The sequence below is a fragment of the Entelurus aequoreus genome, linkage group LG21, assembly GCF_033978785.1.
Source record: "Entelurus aequoreus isolate RoL-2023_Sb linkage group LG21, RoL_Eaeq_v1.1, whole genome shotgun sequence".
Classification (NCBI taxonomy): domain Eukaryota; kingdom Metazoa; phylum Chordata; class Actinopteri; order Syngnathiformes; family Syngnathidae; genus Entelurus; species Entelurus aequoreus.
Window position 1 is genome coordinate 10,506,162 of NC_084751.1, and position 18,695 is coordinate 10,524,856.

At 40.5% G+C, this 18,695-nt stretch overlaps 3 protein-coding genes across 5 annotated transcripts in view; 2 read left to right on the forward strand and 1 right to left on the reverse strand.

Annotated features, from left to right (window-relative positions):
* Positions 1-6,079, forward strand: part of abraxas1 (abraxas 1, BRCA1 A complex subunit) — a 32,087-nt gene extending 26,008 nt beyond the window's left edge. For both annotated transcript variants that reach the window (XM_062030888.1, XM_062030889.1), the window contains exons 9-10: positions 3,085-3,196; positions 5,491-6,079. In XM_062030888.1, coding sequence (XP_061886872.1) covers positions 3,085-3,196; positions 5,491-5,729 — 351 coding nt within the window. In that variant the 3' untranslated portion in view covers positions 5,730-6,079. The remainder of the gene's footprint in view (positions 1-3,084; positions 3,197-5,490) is intronic.
* mrps18c (mitochondrial ribosomal protein S18C) lies at positions 5,750-9,298 on the reverse strand. The gene is made up of 6 exons (XM_062030890.1): positions 9,147-9,298; positions 8,991-9,031; positions 7,213-7,296; positions 6,112-6,169; positions 5,962-6,021; positions 5,750-5,876 (listed from the first exon to the last, which is right to left on the reverse strand). The coding sequence occupies exons 1-6, from the start codon at positions 9,217-9,219 to the stop codon at positions 5,800-5,802; spliced, it is 393 nt and encodes a 130-aa protein (XP_061886874.1). The 5' UTR covers positions 9,220-9,298; the 3' UTR covers positions 5,750-5,799.
* A 1,270-nt stretch (positions 9,299-10,568) lies between these two features.
* helq (helicase, POLQ like) overlaps positions 10,569-18,695 on the forward strand; it is a 23,249-nt gene continuing 15,122 nt past the window's right edge. For both annotated transcript variants that reach the window (XM_062030892.1, XM_062030891.1), the window contains exons 1-7: positions 10,569-11,001; positions 12,630-13,140; positions 13,220-13,398; positions 15,426-15,629; positions 15,701-15,773; positions 15,838-15,935; positions 18,536-18,634. In XM_062030892.1, coding sequence (XP_061886876.1) covers positions 10,978-11,001; positions 12,630-13,140; positions 13,220-13,398; positions 15,426-15,629; positions 15,701-15,773; positions 15,838-15,935; positions 18,536-18,634 — 1,188 coding nt within the window. In that variant the 5' untranslated portion in view covers positions 10,569-10,977. The remainder of the gene's footprint in view (positions 11,002-12,629; positions 13,141-13,219; positions 13,399-15,425; positions 15,630-15,700; positions 15,774-15,837; positions 15,936-18,535; positions 18,635-18,695) is intronic.

Genomic DNA, 18,695 nt, shown 5'->3' on the forward strand with positions numbered 1-18,695 from the left:
GGGTTCTAATCTTTTAATTAGAGATGTCTGATAATGGCTTTTTGCCGATATTCCGATATTGTCCAACTCTTTAATTACCGATACCGATATCAACCGATATATGCAGTCGTGGAATTAACACATTATTATGCCTAATTTGGACAACCATGTATGGTGAAGATAAGGTACTTTTTTTTAAAAAATAATAAAATAAGATAACTAAATTAAAAACATTTTCTTGAATAAAAAAGAAAGTAAAACAATATAAAAACAGTTACATAGAAACTAGTAATTAATGAAAATGAGTAAAATGAACTGTTAAAGGTTAGTACTATTAGTGGACCAGCAGCACGCACAATCATGTGTGCTTACGGACTGTATCCCTTGCAGACTGTATTGATATATATTGATATATAATGTAGGAACCAGAATATTGATAACAGAAAGAAACGGGGGGAGTGAGGTTTTTTGGGTTGGTGCACTAATTGTAAGTGTATCTTGTGTTTTTTATGTTGATTTAATAAAAAAATAAAATAAAATTAAAAAAAACCATACAGATAATAAAAAAACCGATACCGATAATTTCCGATATTACATTTTAATGCATTTATCGACATCCCTACTTTTAATGGCTGTTAAGTAGAAGACACACGGACATCAGCGTGGATTTATGGGAGCTTTATTTTTTAACTCGCATGTAAGCAAAGGCTGCGATGAAGTGGCGACTTGTCCAGGGTGTACCCCGCCTTCCGCCCACATGCAGCTGAGATAGGCTCCAGCACCCCCTGTGACCCCCCAAAAGGGACAAGCGGTAGAAAATGGATGGATGGATGTAAGGAAATGTGCCACAGCGTGAATTCCGGTCCTTTAAACAATTGCTATTTCTTCAAAATCTAAATATATACAGTAGAGATGTCCGATAATATCGGCCTGCCGATATTATCGGCTGATATATGCGTTAAAATGTAATATCGGAAATTATCGGTATCGGTTTTTTTATTATCGGTATCGGTTTTTTTTTGTTGTTTGTTTTTTATTAAATCCACATAAAAAACACAAGATACACTTACAATTAGTGCACCAACCCAAAAAACCTCCCTCCCCCATTTACACTCATTCACACAAAAGGGTTGTTTCTTTCTGTTATTAATATTCTGGTTCCTACATTATATATCAATATATATCAATACAGTCTGCAAGGGATACAGTCCGTAAGCACACATGATTGTGCGTGCTGCTGGTCCACTAATAGTACTAACCTTTAACAGTTCATTTTACTCATTTTCATTCATTACTAGTTTCTATGTAACTGTTTTTATATTGTTGTACTTTCTTTTTTATTCAAGAAAATATTTTTAATTTATTTATCTTATTTTACTAATTTTTTTAAAAAGTACCTTATCTTCACCATACCTGGTTGTCCAAATTAGGCATAATAATGTGTTAATTCCACGACTGCATATATCGGTTGATATCGGTATCGGTTGATATCGGTATCGGTAATTAAAGAGTTGGACAATATCAGAATATCGGATATCGGCAAAAAGCCATTATCGGACATCCCTAATATACAGTATTACTTATACCAGTGGCGGGCCGTGCGTTTCCCACCTAGGCCTTCAGTGATGTCCGACTTCAATGATTACCTCTAAAACTACCATCATTTATGTCACCACATGACCATTGCTGGAGAAATACTATACAGGAACACATTCAGGCACTACCATGCATTGAATCACATCAACAGTGTACAAAACCGGTTATTTTCTGGCGCATTTAAAAATCAATAAACCCGCATCAGCAATTAAAACATATCTTATGTGGTGCTGTCAAAATTAAGATTGCAAAAAAACATGAAAAAATAAATAAAATATTTGAACTCACAATTTGTAGAACCCATTCGACGCCGTATGACCCCCTCGTACTCGGTTGATTCGAGTGGAAATGGCCGACATTGTCTCACAAGATGTACTTTCTCTTAAGTATCCTTGAAAATGGCCTTGCAAAATATGTACCTGCCACTTAATCAACATGTTGCTCTCCTTTGTGAGTACAGGTGAGTTTTCTGTGGCTTTCTACGATTGGATACTCACTCGGGACTCCCAAGTGAGTATCCAATCACAGCGTAAGGTCGGCTAGAAGGCCTTACTGACAACTCGTGATCTGATTGGCTATGGCAATTGTCCATCAACTGTATGTGTCCGTTCACTTACAGTGCACAGACATTGATGATTCGGAAGGCTCTAGGCAGATTTGGTACAGCATGGCAACATAAGCTAGCTGAATTCTGATTGGATACAAACTCTAACCTAAAACAGAGCTGGAAGGAGAATATTTTGACATGAAGAGAATATGAATACATATTTAGGGAAAGTAAATAAAAAAATACTTTTATCTTTAATTACGATCATGATTTCTGGTTATGTTGGGCACACCACTGACTTATAGCCTATTATTTGCACATTATTGACATCGAAAATGTGGTTGTCTTAAATAGACTTTGCTCACCGAAACCGGATGTTGTGATAAAGTACCCACTTCCGTACGCAAGCGACGTATTTCTCCCAAAGCTGACGAAAACGTCACATTGCGTTTACACTAAAGTCACATTTGAAAAGATCAGGTACCGAATCAGATTCGGACTACCTCCGGGTGTGGTCTGAGTCTGATGCCAAAAGATCAGATTCGAAGCACTTTGGCGCGTTTAGACTGGCAAAAAAAATGGGAGCTGTGTCACTTGAGGGCAAAAAGATCAGGTTTGGTGTGCGGTGTAAACGGGGCCATAGATATGAAGAGAACTGGACATGTCCCTTTGAGCTTTGTGCTCCAGGAAACAAGCTAATGGGTGTTAAGTGTAACTGAAACTGAAAGAATGTTGCATGTTGTGTTACATTCAAGGCACTGGGAATAACCATTCTTTGGTAATCATTTTAACTGTTTTGTATTAATCCTTCATTAATTTTGCCTCGTTTTAAATGATGACTTAGCCCTACTACGCTACTGTATTCTAATGGTGGTCATTATGGTGGTACTTGGAGAGCCAAGTGTTTTTTGGGGTGGTACTTGGTGAAAAAAGTTTGAGAACCACTTCCTGTTTGTGGCCAGAGGGCGTGTGGCGTGGTGGCAGAGAGTGAGCGTGCGGTCCAGTCTCTGCTCGCCGACATCGCCGTCCTCAGGAAGAAGCTCGGCAACAGGAAGTTGGCGGCAGCGACCAAAGGTCAGGAAAAAAACTTATTTGGCAGTCAACATATATGTATGTTATTTATATTATTCACATGTGAATAATGCTGTATAATAGACTGTATTTATATTATTCACATGTGAATAATGCTGTATAATAGACTGTATTTATATTATTCACATGTGAATAATGCTGTATAATAGACTGTATTTATATTATTCACATGTGAATAATGCTGTATAATAGACTGTATTTATATTATTCACATGTGAATAATGCTGTATAATAGACTGTATGTATGTTATTCACATGTGAATAATGCTGTATAATAGACTGTGTTTATATTATTCACATGTGAATAATGCTGTTTAATAGACTGTGTTTATATTATTCACATGTGAATAATGCTGTATAATAGACTGTATTTATATATTCACATGTGAATAATGCTGTATAATAGACTGTATTTATGTTATTCACATGTGAATAATGCTTTATAATAGACTGTGTTTATATTATTCACATATGAATAATGCTGTATAATAGACTGTGTTTATATTATTCACATGTGAATAATGCTTTATAATAGACTGTGTTTATATTATTCACATGTGAATAATGCTTTATAATAGACTGTGTTTATATTATTCACATGTGAATAACGCTCCATCCAGACCCACACCTCCCGCCACCTGAACAGTTTTTTTCCCCCTCGGCCATCAGGCACATGAACAATAACTCTTAACAGTAGCTCCTTGAATTCCTTCTGCTCCTTGAATTCCTTCTAAGTCTATAACAATATCTGATAGCTCAGTTACAGCTCTTTTTATTACCAAATATGTGTTATATGTGTTTTATGTTGCACGATTGCACCAAGAAAAATTCCTAGTTTGTGAACCCCTTCTCAAACAATGGCAATAAAAATTATTCTGATTCTGATTCTGTATAATAGACTGTATTTATATTATTCACATGTGAACAATGCTGTAAAATAGACTGTATTTATGTTATTCACATGTGAATAATGCTGTATAATAGACTGTATTTATGTTATTCACATGTGAATAATGCTGTATAATAGACTGTATTTATATTATTCACATGTGAATAATGCTGCATAATAGACTATTTGTTATTTACATGTGAATAATGCTGTATAATAGACTATTTATATTATTCACATGTGAATAATGCTGCATAATAGACTATTTGTTATTTACATGTGAATAATGCTGTATAATAGACTATATTATTCACATGTGAATAATGCTGTATAATAGACTGTATTTATATTATTCACATGTGAATAATGCTGTATAATAGACTGTATTTGTTATTTACATGTGAATAATGCTGTATAATAGACTATATTCACATGTGAACAATGCTGTATAATAGACTGTATTTATGTTATTCACATGTGAATAATGCTGTATAATAGACTGTATTTATGTTATTCACATGTAAATAATGCTGTATAATAGACTGTATTTATATTATTCACATGTGAATAATGCTGTATAATAGACTGTATTTATATTATTCACATGTGAATAATGCTGTATAATAGACTGTATTTATGTTATTCACATGTGAATAATGCTGTATAATAGACTGTATTTATATTATTCACATGTGAATATTGCTGTATAATACACTGTATTTATATTATTCACATGTGAATAATGCTGCATAATAGACTATTTGTTATTTACATGTGAATAATGCTGTATAATAGACTGTATTTATATTATTCACATGTGAATAATGCTGTATAATAGACTATATTATTCACATGTGAATAATGCTGTATAAAAGACTGTATTTGTTATTTACATGTGAATAATGCTGTATAATAGACTATTTGTTATTTACATGTGAATAATGCTGTATAATAGACTATTTATATTATTTACATGTGAATAATGCTGTATAATAGACTGTATTTATATTATTCACATGTAAAAAATACCTAAGTGTTTATTGTCTATTGTTAAAGTACCAATGATTGTCACACACACACACTAGGTGTGGCGAAATTATTCCTGCATTTGACCCATCACCCTTGATCACCCCCTGGGAGGTGAGGGGAGCAGTGAGCAGCAGCGGTGGCCACGCCCGGGAATAATTTTTGGTGATTTAACCTCCAATTCCAACCCTTGATGCTGAGTTTTAAGCAGGGAGGTAATGGGTCCCATTTTTATAGTCTTTGGTATGACTCGGTGAGCGAACTGTGGTGCTGAATTTCCACCAGGGATCAATAAAGTTATTTCTCTTCTATTCTATCTATTTACATGGCCTGTGACGTTCTTTTTCCTTCTGGTCGCCAGCTGATGAAGCGTCTTGCGTGAAGAACCTTCGCCTCCAGCTCGCCATAAGCACGCTCTTCTGCTCGCCGCTCTACACCTCGCACACGTTGACGCTGGATGCATTTCCTGTGCCCGACGCCGACAAGCAGGAAAAACTCCGCCCCCTGCGGCCAGACACCGCGCGTAAAAGGAGACCGGAAACGGCGGCGGGGAGCGGGAGGAAGCGGCGCAAGAGGGACGTGATGGCGTCATCGTGTTGAAAGGAAGAAAGACGCCGCGGTCAGCGGTAAAACATTTTAATTTAAATTTTAGTGGAGAGAGGAGGCGGGGCTAATCCAGATGTTTGATGCCGCAGATGTTTGGGTCCCTCATAAACTGTGGATGTTTGTGCGTCACTGACATGAACCCTGAACACAAACACACTTGTCAGGAAGTGACTGCAGTAGCTGCTCAAGGCCACTGGAGGGCACAACATCCACATGAAGCACATACCCATTGAGTGAGCCTTCTTGATGGCTTTGGAGATTTGTTTTTGTTTTCGTCCACAAAGTCCTGACAAAGCAAACATCGTACGTTGGATCAATAAACTAATTGATCAGATTCATTTCAACACGTGCCAATCACAACGTTTGATCTGTTTACCTGTGATGTGTCGCCCGTAAATCCTTCCTGTGTGCGGCGAGATGAACTGAGAAAGAAGCTGTGGAGGATACATCAGCCATGTTATAACAAACAGTCCACCAGATGGCGCCACAGCTAAGAACGGGCCGTTAGGAAATGCAGTGCTGCACCTGGCTGTAACCAGTAGAGATGCTGTTTCTGCCTTAACGAGTTTGTTGCTCACCTTGGCAATTATTTTGACTCGGGGGGCCACATTGAGAGAAAAAATGTGTCTGGGGGGCCGCCAATGTGTTTGTGTGTATAAATTATATGTACACATTTAGCTGTAACAATCTACTGTACAGTATGTGTGTTTGGGTCCCTTTTTCCAGGAACACAAAAACCAAAAGTCATAGAGTTCCAAAAAAGTTATGACAGACCACCTCAAAAAAAACGGAACAGAATTTTACAGTTTTTTACTGAATGGGATGCCCAAAATGTACATTAAAATAAAGAAAGTGTTGATTTACAATATTAACTATGAACAATAAAACACTGAATATTAACAGTTGAACATCTTTTACTTCTCAGACCAGCTCCTCCAAAATGTAACAAATTGCAAAATATGAATGCAAAGTGTAATAAACACCTACAATATGATAAATTATCACTTTAATGCAGAACTTTGTTGTAAAAAAAAAAATCCGCGTCTGTTCCTGACACATTTGCGTTTGGGGCTGGCTGCTCTGAAAACAAACCCCGCCCACTCTGCTTTGTTCCTGGTCTGAGCTGCTGTACCATAATAACTCCAACACTCAAAAGCGCAGATTCCAACCATTGAAATACTTTCTATAGTTCAAGACTTATGGTCATTTAAAAACAGCACTGCACATCATAATGGCGGCGACAGTTTTGATGTTAAAAGTCTAATATATATATATATATATATACACACACACACAGAAGATGATGATGATCTACTTTCTAGACTGGTCCATTTGTCTGTATATTCTACTTGGCAAAAAGTAAAAAATATATTTGTGTGGCTAAGTTATTACTTCCCTTTCCATGCATTTCTGGACCACCCTAATATAACGTAAATATATCCATATACATACACACATAAATCACTGTCAAACACACCTGAGTGTTTTTGAAGTCCACAGTGACCTTGCAGAGGACACATCCGATCACTGGCGCCTTGTAAGGATTGTCCATCTTTACCAGCTGGAAAAAAAAACATTGTGTTATTTGTCACGTACAATATGCTCTACTGTGAGTAAAAACACAACTGTAACAACTGTGTTTCTGAGTATAAAATAAGACAACTCTACACTGTGCTGCTGAGTGTAAAATAAGACAATGCTGTCCTCAGTGTAAAATAAGACAAAGTGCATTGTGCAAAATTAGACAAATCTGTGCTCAGTGTAAAATAAGACCATTCTGTACTTAATGTAAAATAAGACCATTCTGTACTCAATGTAAAATAAGACAATTTTGTGCTCAGTGTAAAATAAGACAATTATGTGCTGAGTGTAAAATAAGACAATTCTGTGCTGAGTGTAAAATAAGACAATTCTGTGCTTAGTGTAAAATAAGACAATTAAGTGCATAGTACAAAATAAGACAATTCTGTGCTCAGTGTAAAATAAGACCATTCTGTGCTCAGTGTAAAATAAGACCATTCTGTGCAGAGTGTAAAATAAGACAATTCTGTGCTCAGTGTAAAATAAGACAATTCTGTGCTGAGTGTAAAATAAGACAATTCTGTGCTCTGTGTAAAATAAGACAATTAAGTGCATAGTACAAAATAAGACAATTCTGTGCTCAGTGTAAAATAAGACCATTCTGTGCTCAGTGTAAAATAAGACCATTCTGTGCAGAGTGTAAAATAAGACAATTCTGTGCTCAGTGTAAAATAAGACAATTCTGTGCTCAGTGTAAAATAAGACATTTCTGTGCTCAGTGTAAAATAAGACATTTCTGTGCTGAGTGTAAAATAAGACCATTCTGTGCTGAGTGTAAAATAAGACCATTCTGTGCAGAGTGTAAAATAAGACCATTCTGTGCATAGTGTAAAATAAGACCATTCTGTACAGAGTGTAAAATAAGAGAATTCTGTGCTCAAGTGTAAAATAAGACAATTCTGTGCTCAGTGTAAAATAAGACAATTCTGTGCTCAGTGTAAAATAAGACAATTAAGTGCATAGTACAAAATAAGACAATTCTGTGCTCAAGTGTAAAATAAGACAATTCTGTGCTCAGTGTAAAATAAGACAATTCTGTGCTCAGTGTAAAATGAGACAATTAAGTGCCCAGTGTAAAATAAGACAATTAAGTGCATAGTACAAAATAAGACAATTCTGTGCTCAAGTGTGAAATAAGACAATTCTGTGCTCAAGTGTAAAATAAGACAATTCTGTGCTCAGTGTAAAATAAGACAATTATGTGCTGAGTGTAAAATAAGATAATTCTGTGCTTAGTGCAAAATAATTTAATTAAGCGGTGTGCTGTCACAGCCGTGTATATTATTAGAGAATCCAACACTGTAATGTGGGTAAAATGCCACAGCGTGGCGAAGTTGGTAGAGTGGCCGTGCCAGCAATCGGAGGGTTGCTGGTTTACTGGGGTTCAATTCCCACCTTCTACCATCCTAGTCACGTCCGTTGTGTCCTTGGGCAAGACACTTCACCCTTGCTCCTGATGGCTGCTGGTAGCGCCTTGCATGGCAGCTCCCTCCATCAGTGTGTGAATGTGTGTGTGAATGGGTGAATGTGGAAATACTGTCAAAGCGCTTTGAGTACCTTGAAGGTAGAAAAGCGCTATACAAGTATAACCCATTTATCATTTATTATAAAATAAGACACTGATGACGCACAATATGATATGTTGTGTGTAAAATAAGAGAATACAACACTTACCTCATCGTGTTTTTGTACATTAGAAACAACACTCGACAGACCTACAAGACGGAACGTTAGCATCATTAGCATTAGCATAATAAAGAAACACCCTGCACGCTATTTTAAACACGCACACTTGATACCTATACAAAAACAACGTAATTGTTTATTTACCTGCAGCTTGATACGCGTATTCAAATTGTGAAAACCTAAATAATAGACGTTGTGTCCGCTGTAAGTTGTACATGATGACTTGGGCACAAACCGGAAGTTGCACTTATATACGTCCGGTAGAGCACGGTGGTCAAGACTGTTAGTTCCGCTCTTTCACTTCGACACATGTGCAATAAAAAACACACACTTTATGCAAGAAAATAAACCTTAATATTAAAGATGTTCATTTCTGTGATGAAAAATGTTCCAACAAATATATGAGGGCAGTTTTAGTGAAATAATATTTTCCGGGCATATATCCTGAAGGAGTTTACAAAAGTTGAGCTAAGGAAAATAAGGACCAGATATATTACATACCCAATTCTTCCCAAAAATTAAATAAATACAATTTAAAATTATTAATGGACTATACCCTTCAAAGGATTTTTTGAAACTTAAATATAACATGGAGGTTGATGGCTGTTATATATGTGGAGCTGTAGAGGATGTCAATCATCTGTTTGTGGGATGTGAGAGTGTACGTGTGTTTTGGGAGGAGATCAGAGATTGGCTGAGAAACGATTGATTGATTGATTGATTGATTGATTAAAACTTTTATTAGTAGATTGCACAGGTGTGGAGATGTCCCCATTCTCTATAGAATACATCACATTTGGTCTTTTTTTGTAAACATATAAATGTTTGTCAACATTGTTATGCTCCAGGCAAAATTATTTCTACATAAATATCAATTTATGAAAGTGTAACCGAGGGTTTATATATGTCGCCTATACTGTATAAAACTACAAAATAACAAACACAGAGGCTCCACTTTTACACGAGGACCACTTTATTTCGTTAGTTTTCAAAAGTTCGCTCCACCACAACGAGTCACCACTTCCGCTCTTAGCGCCTTCAAAATAAGAGCTCAAGGCATATACTGTATAACAGCTTATAACAGGATCACAAAGAGGCAAGTCCATAAAAATAGGTTACAAAAGTAAGGCCTACATTTTCTAATTGGCTTAATGGGTTACAATTATCAATCTTGGAGAATAATTCAGAGTAAAAAAAGCCCTTAAATTGATATCCTTGTTAAAAACATTCAGAGTGATTTAGGTAGGCCTTTTTGTCTTTTTTTTTTGTTTGTTTTTGTTATCCCCATATTTTTTTAGTATTATTAATCTATCTGTATTTGCTTTTGTTTTCTTTCCTTGGCGTTGAAAGTGCCTTGACTTTTGTGTGAATTATAAATAAATGTTTGTTGTTCAATTAAAAAAACACCAAAAAAAATTTATGCGAGAAAATGTTGATCTCAGTAAAAAAAATAATTCGCATTGTAACTGCTAATACACATCGAATACTAGTTCAAACCCGATCTTAAAGCATGTCAGTGTTGAAGATTACGTTCACTTTTCATCGTCGAAAAAGGAAGAAGCTACCGTCACGTGACTTCGTGACGAAACGAACGCGGAAGTGAGAGCGGATACATTTGAATCCTTATTTACATTCCGTTGTGACTATTTCAATTATTTACATTCCTTCGTGACTATTTATTGTGCTCGCTTACATGTTTCTACACTATATCTGCGTTTTTTATTCATTTGGAAGGTTTGTGGCCGTTTAGCAATCCAAAGAACAAAGTGCTGTTGCCAATGAGCTTAAAAAGTTGCTGGTAAAAAAAAAGAGTTAGGTCATGAAGTGTACTTTCCGTTAATGCATTTAACGTTATGTCGCTCGTTAGCTGTAATTGCTAGCAACGTTAGCTTTCTTAATGTAGGTTAGCATGCGGCTAACGATACCAATGACATGAAAAAGGAGAAATAAGAAGATCCTTTTCATCACCGTCATCATGGATCATATGCAACAAGGGGAGGTTAGTCATCTAATATTAAGTTCAAGTACCAACGATTGTCACACACACACACTAGGTGTGGCGAAATTATTCTCTGGATTTTACCCCCCTGGGAGGTGAGGAGAGCAGTGAGCAGCAGAGGTGGCCGCGCCCGGGAATTATTTTTGGTGATTTAGCCCCCAATTCCAACTCTTGATGCTGAGTGTCAAGCAGGGAGGTAATGGCTCCCATTTTTATAGTCTTTGGTATGACTCGGCGGGGGTTTGAACTCACAACCTACCAATCTCAGGGCGGACGCTCTAACTGATCATATTTATACTGTAGAGATGGTAATAGAATTCATTTTTTTGATGAATTAATGACTATTATGTTAGCCGACAGCATACTTGCCAACCCTCCCGTTTTTAGCGGGAGAATCCCGGTATTCAGCGCCTCTCCCGACAACCTCCCGGCAGAGATTTTCTCCCGACAAACTCCCGGTATTCAGCCGGATCTGGAGGCCAAGCCCCCTCCAGCTCAATGCGGACCTGAGACTGAGTGGGGACAGCCTGTTCTCACGTCCGCTTTCCCACAATATAAACAGCTTGCCTGCCCAATGAACGGAGAAGTTAAACAGGACAATACTGCCATCTAATGGATAGCCAACGGAACACTGAAATTCAAGGTTGTTTTTTTTTCTATGTAAATAAAATAAAAAATAAAAATATATATATATATATATATATATATATATATATATATATATATATATATATATATATATATATATATATATATATATATATAGCTAGAATTCACTGAAAGTCAAGTATTTCATACATATATATATATATATATATGAAATACTCGAGTTGGTGAATTCTAGCTGTAAATAACCACGCCCCCAACCACTCCCCACCCCCTACCCCCCACCTCCCGATATTGGAGGTCTCAAGGTTGGCAAGTATGGCCGACAGCACCTATGCCGGTTGTAGCCAAGTATTGCATGCCATTTCAAAATGAAAGTATCAACATCTGTCTATCTGTGTTGGCCCTGTGATGAGGTGGCGACTTGTCCAGGGTGTACACCGCCTTCCGCCCAAATGCAGCTGAGATAGGCTCCAGCTACTCCGAACGGGACAAGCGGTACAAAATAGATGGACGGATGTTGTCAGAAAAATTGTATGTAAATTATCAAAAAACTTTCCGTTCTCTGAGTTCCCAGTGAACAGACAAGAGACTGTCTTTGTTGCACCAAGCAAAGGCTTGGAAAATTCTGCTGTGTACGATGGGAGGAGACGGGAGGGGTTATCTATTTTGATCCAAGACCTGCCCAAGCTCGATCCAGGACCAGTCCACGCCCGAGGCATCTTTTTCTTTTGTGTTAACGTGACCGAAAACAATGGCTGTTTACATACCCGCCCCTTCCTTTAGAAACAGCTGTTATGTAAACAGGGAAAGTCCAAATAAAAAAAGGTGGGGTGCAATATTTCGCCAGAGCGTGCTGGAGACTGTGCAAGAGTACAGCCCAGACGTTTCTCCTCAAATTGAGCCAAATTTAATTCAGTCTCTGTTTAATTCCTTGCTTCTTGTCTCGTTTAATAGATGTCATCAGTGTTTGAACCTGACAGATGGTTCATGTTATAACAACGTGGCTGTTTTCTTTGCAGCACTGCAGCGACGGTGAGGACTTTTTCGGGGACTACGACAGCCTCCTGGAGGACACGTCCCTGCTGGCCAAACTGGAGCAGGCGGAGCGCGAGGAAGATGACAAAATGGCATCTACCCTGCCGCCCGCGGAGGACAAGAACGCCCTCACCGACTCCATCTTGGACGCTCTTGACGAGGACCTCCTCCGGGAGTCTTTGCCGTCCAGCCAGCAGCAGTTTGTCGAACAGGAAGCCCAGAGGAGCAAAGCGCTCCAAAGTGGAGGACGAGACAAGAAGCGGAGGAGTGTGAGCGAGCACTTGAAGAGGACCATGCAGTGCAACGCCGCTTCGCCCGCCAGCCTTTCCCGCTCCTTAGCGCTGAAGGAGGCGGTGCTTAGCGACGAGATCAGCGACGCCATGCACGCCATGGAGACGGTCTCCTCCCATACCACCGACCTGGGACCTTTTTTTGGACTCCCCACCAAAGTCAAAGAACTCCTCTCCAAACTGAGGGGCATCAACAGCCTTTATGGTGACTCCGCCCCCTTAAAAGTCACATGCCATGGCATGACTACATGGCAATAATTGTGTGTGTGTGTGTGTGTTCTCAGCGTGGCAAGAGACGTGTTTAAAGTTGGAGTGTGTGCAGCAGAGGAAGAACCTGATCTACACTCTTCCCACCAGTGGAGGAAAAACTCTGGTGGCGGAGCTCCTCATCCTCCGAGAAGTTGTGTGCAGGAAGAAGGACTGCATCTTCATCCTGCCTTACGTCTCTCTGGTCCAAGAGAAGGTAAAGTCGGAACAACGCACGCCATTGGTGAATAGCCAGCTAGCTTCACTGCAAAAAGTCAGTGTTCAAAAACAACAACAAAAAATACAAAAATTAGGGGTATTTTATTTGAACTAAGCAAAATGATCTGCCAATAGAACAAGAAAATTTGGCTTGTCAAGACTTTCCAAAACAATTAAAATTAGCTAACCTCAATTAACCCAAAAATACCTTAAAATAAGTATATCATCTATAATAACAACTGTACTACTATACGAGTACCTATTTTCTATTGTTTCATTGAAAATAAAACAGCAAAGTTCATTTGGCTGTCATCTGTTTTAATTATGAGACACAATTGTGTCAAAGTCATGATTTTTTTTTTATGCTTGAAATAAGAAATGATTACTTTGAAAAAGTAGTTTTATACTTGTGAGTGTTGATGACACAGCTTTGCAACAGTTGATATTTGTCACAACGAGGGGGTTTTCGCAACTTACTGCGAGGATTGTTCTCCTGGGATGCAATCGGACTTTTCCTGGACAAAGGTAGCAGGTAGGAACATATTTATTATTAATCTAACTACACAGGAAAAAAGACAGGAACATAAAACTTAACGCAGGAAACATATGCTAACACTTAGACTGAACTATGGACATAGAAAACAACTAACCAAACTATGGCATGGAACGAACAAGACTTACTGCGGCATGAATGAAGCAATGGCATGAAACGAGCATGAAAAGAGCAATGTTGCCAGGCCGACTAACTGGCAAAGACAGGCTTAAATAATAGTCTCTTAATTAGAGCAGGTGCGTGTCCCGAACACATGAGGCAGGTGAAACTAATAAGTCGCCATGGTAACTAAACAAACAAGGGAATGCAAACAGGAACTAAAAGAGTCCAAAACAAACAGAAAATAACAAAAACATAATCCGGACCACAGATCATGACAATATTCTAGTACCAAGCATGTTTTACTCAATATAGATCATCAAATCCCAGCAACAAGCTGTAATATCTTACTGAGATCATTTAGGACCAAAACACTTAAAACAAGTAAAACACTCTAACATAAAATCTTATGTATGGCCGCGCAAAATATCCATAACACACCCAGCCGAGTCCAACGGGGAGGGGGGATAAAAGTTGGAAAAGTCGGCAAAAGTCCTAAAAATGTTCAAAATATTCCTACCCAGGTTCGAGTCCCACAAGTCCCGCCGCTGGCCGCGCAAGTCCCCCCGCCGGCCGCAATGCCCAGAATGTCCAAAACGGGAAGGCGGGGAGAAAAGTCGGTAAAATGTTTAAAAATCACACCCGGGTTCGAGTCCCACATGGAGTGCCACAAGTCTTAAGACTTGTGGCACTCCATGTGGGACTCGAACCTGGGTAGGTATTTTGAACATTTTTGGGACTATTGCCGACTTTTCCAACTTTTATCCCCCCTCCCCGTGGGACTCGGCTGGGTGTGTTATGGACATTTTGGGCATCCCGGGACTTGCGCGGCCGGTGGCGGGACTTGCGGGACTCGAACCTGGGTAGGTATTTTGAACATTTTCTCACTTTTCTCCCCCGCTTGCCGTGGGACTTTGCCGGGTGCGTTTTGGACATTTTTTGTGCGGCCGGCAGCGGGACTCGTGGGACTGAAACCCGGGGAAGTATTTTGGACAAAATTGGGACTTTTGACCATTTTGGCCGCCTTTTCCCCTCTAAGATCTTCCCCGCCTTCCTGTGCACCATAGCTGGATGTGTTTTGGACCAAAATAGTTTAAAGCATGTTTTACTCAATATAGGTCATCAAATCTCACCAACAAGCTGTGATATCTTACTGAGATCATTTAGGACCAAAAGCCTTAAAACAAGTAAAACACTCTAACATAAAATCTGCTTAGTTAGAAGAATTATCTTATCAGACAGAAAATAAGCAAATATCACCTTTATTTACTTAGATTTCAGTTTTTGCAGTGTAGGAACAGGAAGTCCACCATCCATCGGCTAGAAAAGCCGAGTTGAAACGGGAGCCGGGTTAACTTCCTGCTCCGCCGCAGGTTCGTGGTCTGGCCTCTTTCGGCCTGGAGCTGGACTTCCTGGTGGAGGAGTACGCCGGCAGTAAGGGCAGGTTCCCGCCGGTCAAGAGGAGAGGAGGTCAAAGGTCGCTCTACATCGCCACCATCGAGAAAGCTCACAGCCTGGTCAACGCGCTCATCGAAAGCTCCCGCTTGGACTGCGTGGGCCTGCTGGTGGTGGACGAGGTGCGGCGTGGCGCTTGACACGACCGACGGCGCCGCCTCGCTGACGAATAACGACTTTGTTGTGCCAACAGCTTCACATGCTGGGAGACGGCAGCAGAGGAGCGCTCCTGGAAATCACCCTGGCAAAAGTCTTGAACCTCAGCAGTAAGTGCGGCTGTCAGCGCTGGCCATCACTAAACGCCGTCATGCTAGTTCACTGTCCCTGCAGGTCACACTCAGATCATCGGTATGAGCGCCACCTTGGGGAACATCAGCGACCTGCAAACTTTTCTCAAAGCTGAAACCTACAACAATGACTTCCGACCCGTAAGTCTGAGCATGCTGCCTGTTTATATGACGCATGGTCACGTGCTGCATGGTCACATGGTGCCTGGTCATGTGCTGCATGGTCACATGATGGGTGGTTACGTGCTGCATGGTCGCGAGCGTCGTGTTTACATAACGTGTAGTCACATGCTCCGTGGTCAAATGCAGCTTGGTTGCATGCTGCGTGTTTCCGTGACACGTGGTCACATGCTGCATGGTTGCGCGTTTTTGTGACGTATAGATGGTCACGTGCTGCATGGTCACTTGATACATTGTCACATGCAGCTTGTGACCAACAGCTCTGTGGGCACATGATGCGTGGTCACATGCAACATGGTCATGTGCTGTGTGTTTACATGACACATGGTCACATTGCGTGGTCACATGCAACATGGTCATGTGCTGTGTGTTTACATGACACGTGGTCACATTGCGTGGTCACATGCAACATGGTCATGTGCTGTGTGTTTACATGACACGTGGTCACATTGCGTGGTCACATGCAACATGGTCATGTGCTGTGTGTTTACATGACACATGGTCACATTGCGTGGTCACATGCAACATGGTCATGTGCTGTGTGTTTACATGACACGTGGTCACATTGCGTGGTCACATGCAACATGGTCATGTGCTGTGTGTTTACATGACACGTGGTCACGTTGCGTGGTCACATGCAACATGGTCATGTGCTGTGTGTTTACATGACACGTGGTCACGTGCTGCATGGTTGCATATTTACATGATGCATGGTTACGGTCTGTGTGGTAACGTGATGCATGGTTGCATGACACATGGTCACGTATTGCGTGGTGACATGACACGTGGTCACGTGTTGCATACTTACATGACACGTGGTCACGTGTTGCGTAGTTACATGACACGTGGTCACGTGTTGCATGGTTACATGACGCGTGGTCTCGTGCTGCATGGTGACATGACACGTGGTCACGTGCTGCGTGGTAACATGACACGTGGTCACGTGTTGCGTACTTACATGACACGTGGTCACGTGTTGCGTGCTTACATGACACGTGGTCACGTGTTGCATGCTTACATGACACGTGGTCACGTGTTGCATGCTTACCTGACACGTGGTCACGTGTTGCGTGCTTACATGACACGTGGTCACGTGTTGCATGCTTACATGACACGTGGTCACGTGTTGCGTGCTTACATGACACGTGGTCACGTGTTGCATGCTTACATGACACGTGGTCACGTGTTGCGTGCTTACATGACACGTGGTCACGTGTTGCATGCTTACATGACACGTGGTCACGTGTTGCGTACTTACATGACACGTGGTCACGTGTTGCGTGGTAACATGACACGTGGTCACGTGTTGCGTGCTTACATGACACGTGGTCACGTGTTGCGTGCTTACATGACACGTGGTCACGTGTTGCGTGCTTACATGACACATGGTCATGTGTTGCATGCTTACATGACACTTGGTCACGTGTTGCGTGCTTTCATGACACATGGTCACGTGTTGCGTGGTTACATGACACGTGGTCATGTGTTGCATGCTTACATGACACTTGGTCACGTGTTGCATGCTTTCATGACACTTGGTCACGTGTTGCATGCTTACATGACACTTGGTCACGTGTTGCATGCTTTCATGACACTTGGTCACGTGTTGCATGCTTACATGACACGTGGTCACGTGTTGCGTGCTTACATGACACGTGGTCACGTGTTGCGTGGTTACATGACACGTGGTCACGTGTTGCATAGTTACATGACACATGGTCACGTGTTGCATAGTTACATGACACATGGTCACGTGTTGCGTGGTTACATGACACGTGGTCATGTGTTGCATGCTTACATGACACTTGGTCACGTGTTGCATGCTTTCATGACACTTGGTCACGTGTTGCATGCTTTCATGACACGTGGTCACGTGTTGCGTGCTTACATGACACGTGGTCACGTGTTGCGTGGTTACATGACACGTGGTCACGTGTTGCATAGTTACATGACACATGGTCACGTGTTGCATAGTTACATGACACATGGTCACGTGTTGCGTGGTTACATGACACGTGGTCACGTGTTGCGTGGTTACATGACACGTGGTCACGTGTTGCATAGTTACATGACACATGGTCACGTGTTGCATAGTTACATGACACGTGGTCACGTGTTGCATGTAGGGCTGCAACTAACGATTAATTTGATAATCGATTAATCTGTCGATTATTACTTCGATTAATCGATTAATAATCGGATAAAAGAGACAAATTACATTTTATTTGGAAAAAACAGCATACTGGCACCATACTTATTTTGATTATTGTTTCTCAGCTGTTTGTAAATGTTGCAGTTTATAAATAAAGGTTTATTTTAAAAAATTAAAAAAACCTCTGCGCATGCGCATAGCATAGATCCAACGAATCGATGACTAAATTAATCGGCAACTATTTTAATAATCGATTTTAATCGATTTAATCGATTAGTTGTTGCAGCCCTAGTTGCGTGCTTACATGACACGTGGTCACGTGTTGCGTGCTTACATGACACGTGGTCACGTGCTGCATGGTTACGTGCTATGTGTTGACATGAGTTGTGGTCACCTGACACGTGTCCAGGTCCAGCTGAGGGAGTACGTGAAACTGGGGGACGGTATCTACGAGGTGGACCCCAAAGAGGAGGAGAGTTTTCGATTGTGTCGTCGTGTCAAGCTGAAGGTAGGCGGAGTGTGTAGTCGTCGTAGTTGTCGAGTGTGTAGCAAGTGTGTGTGGTGTCCAG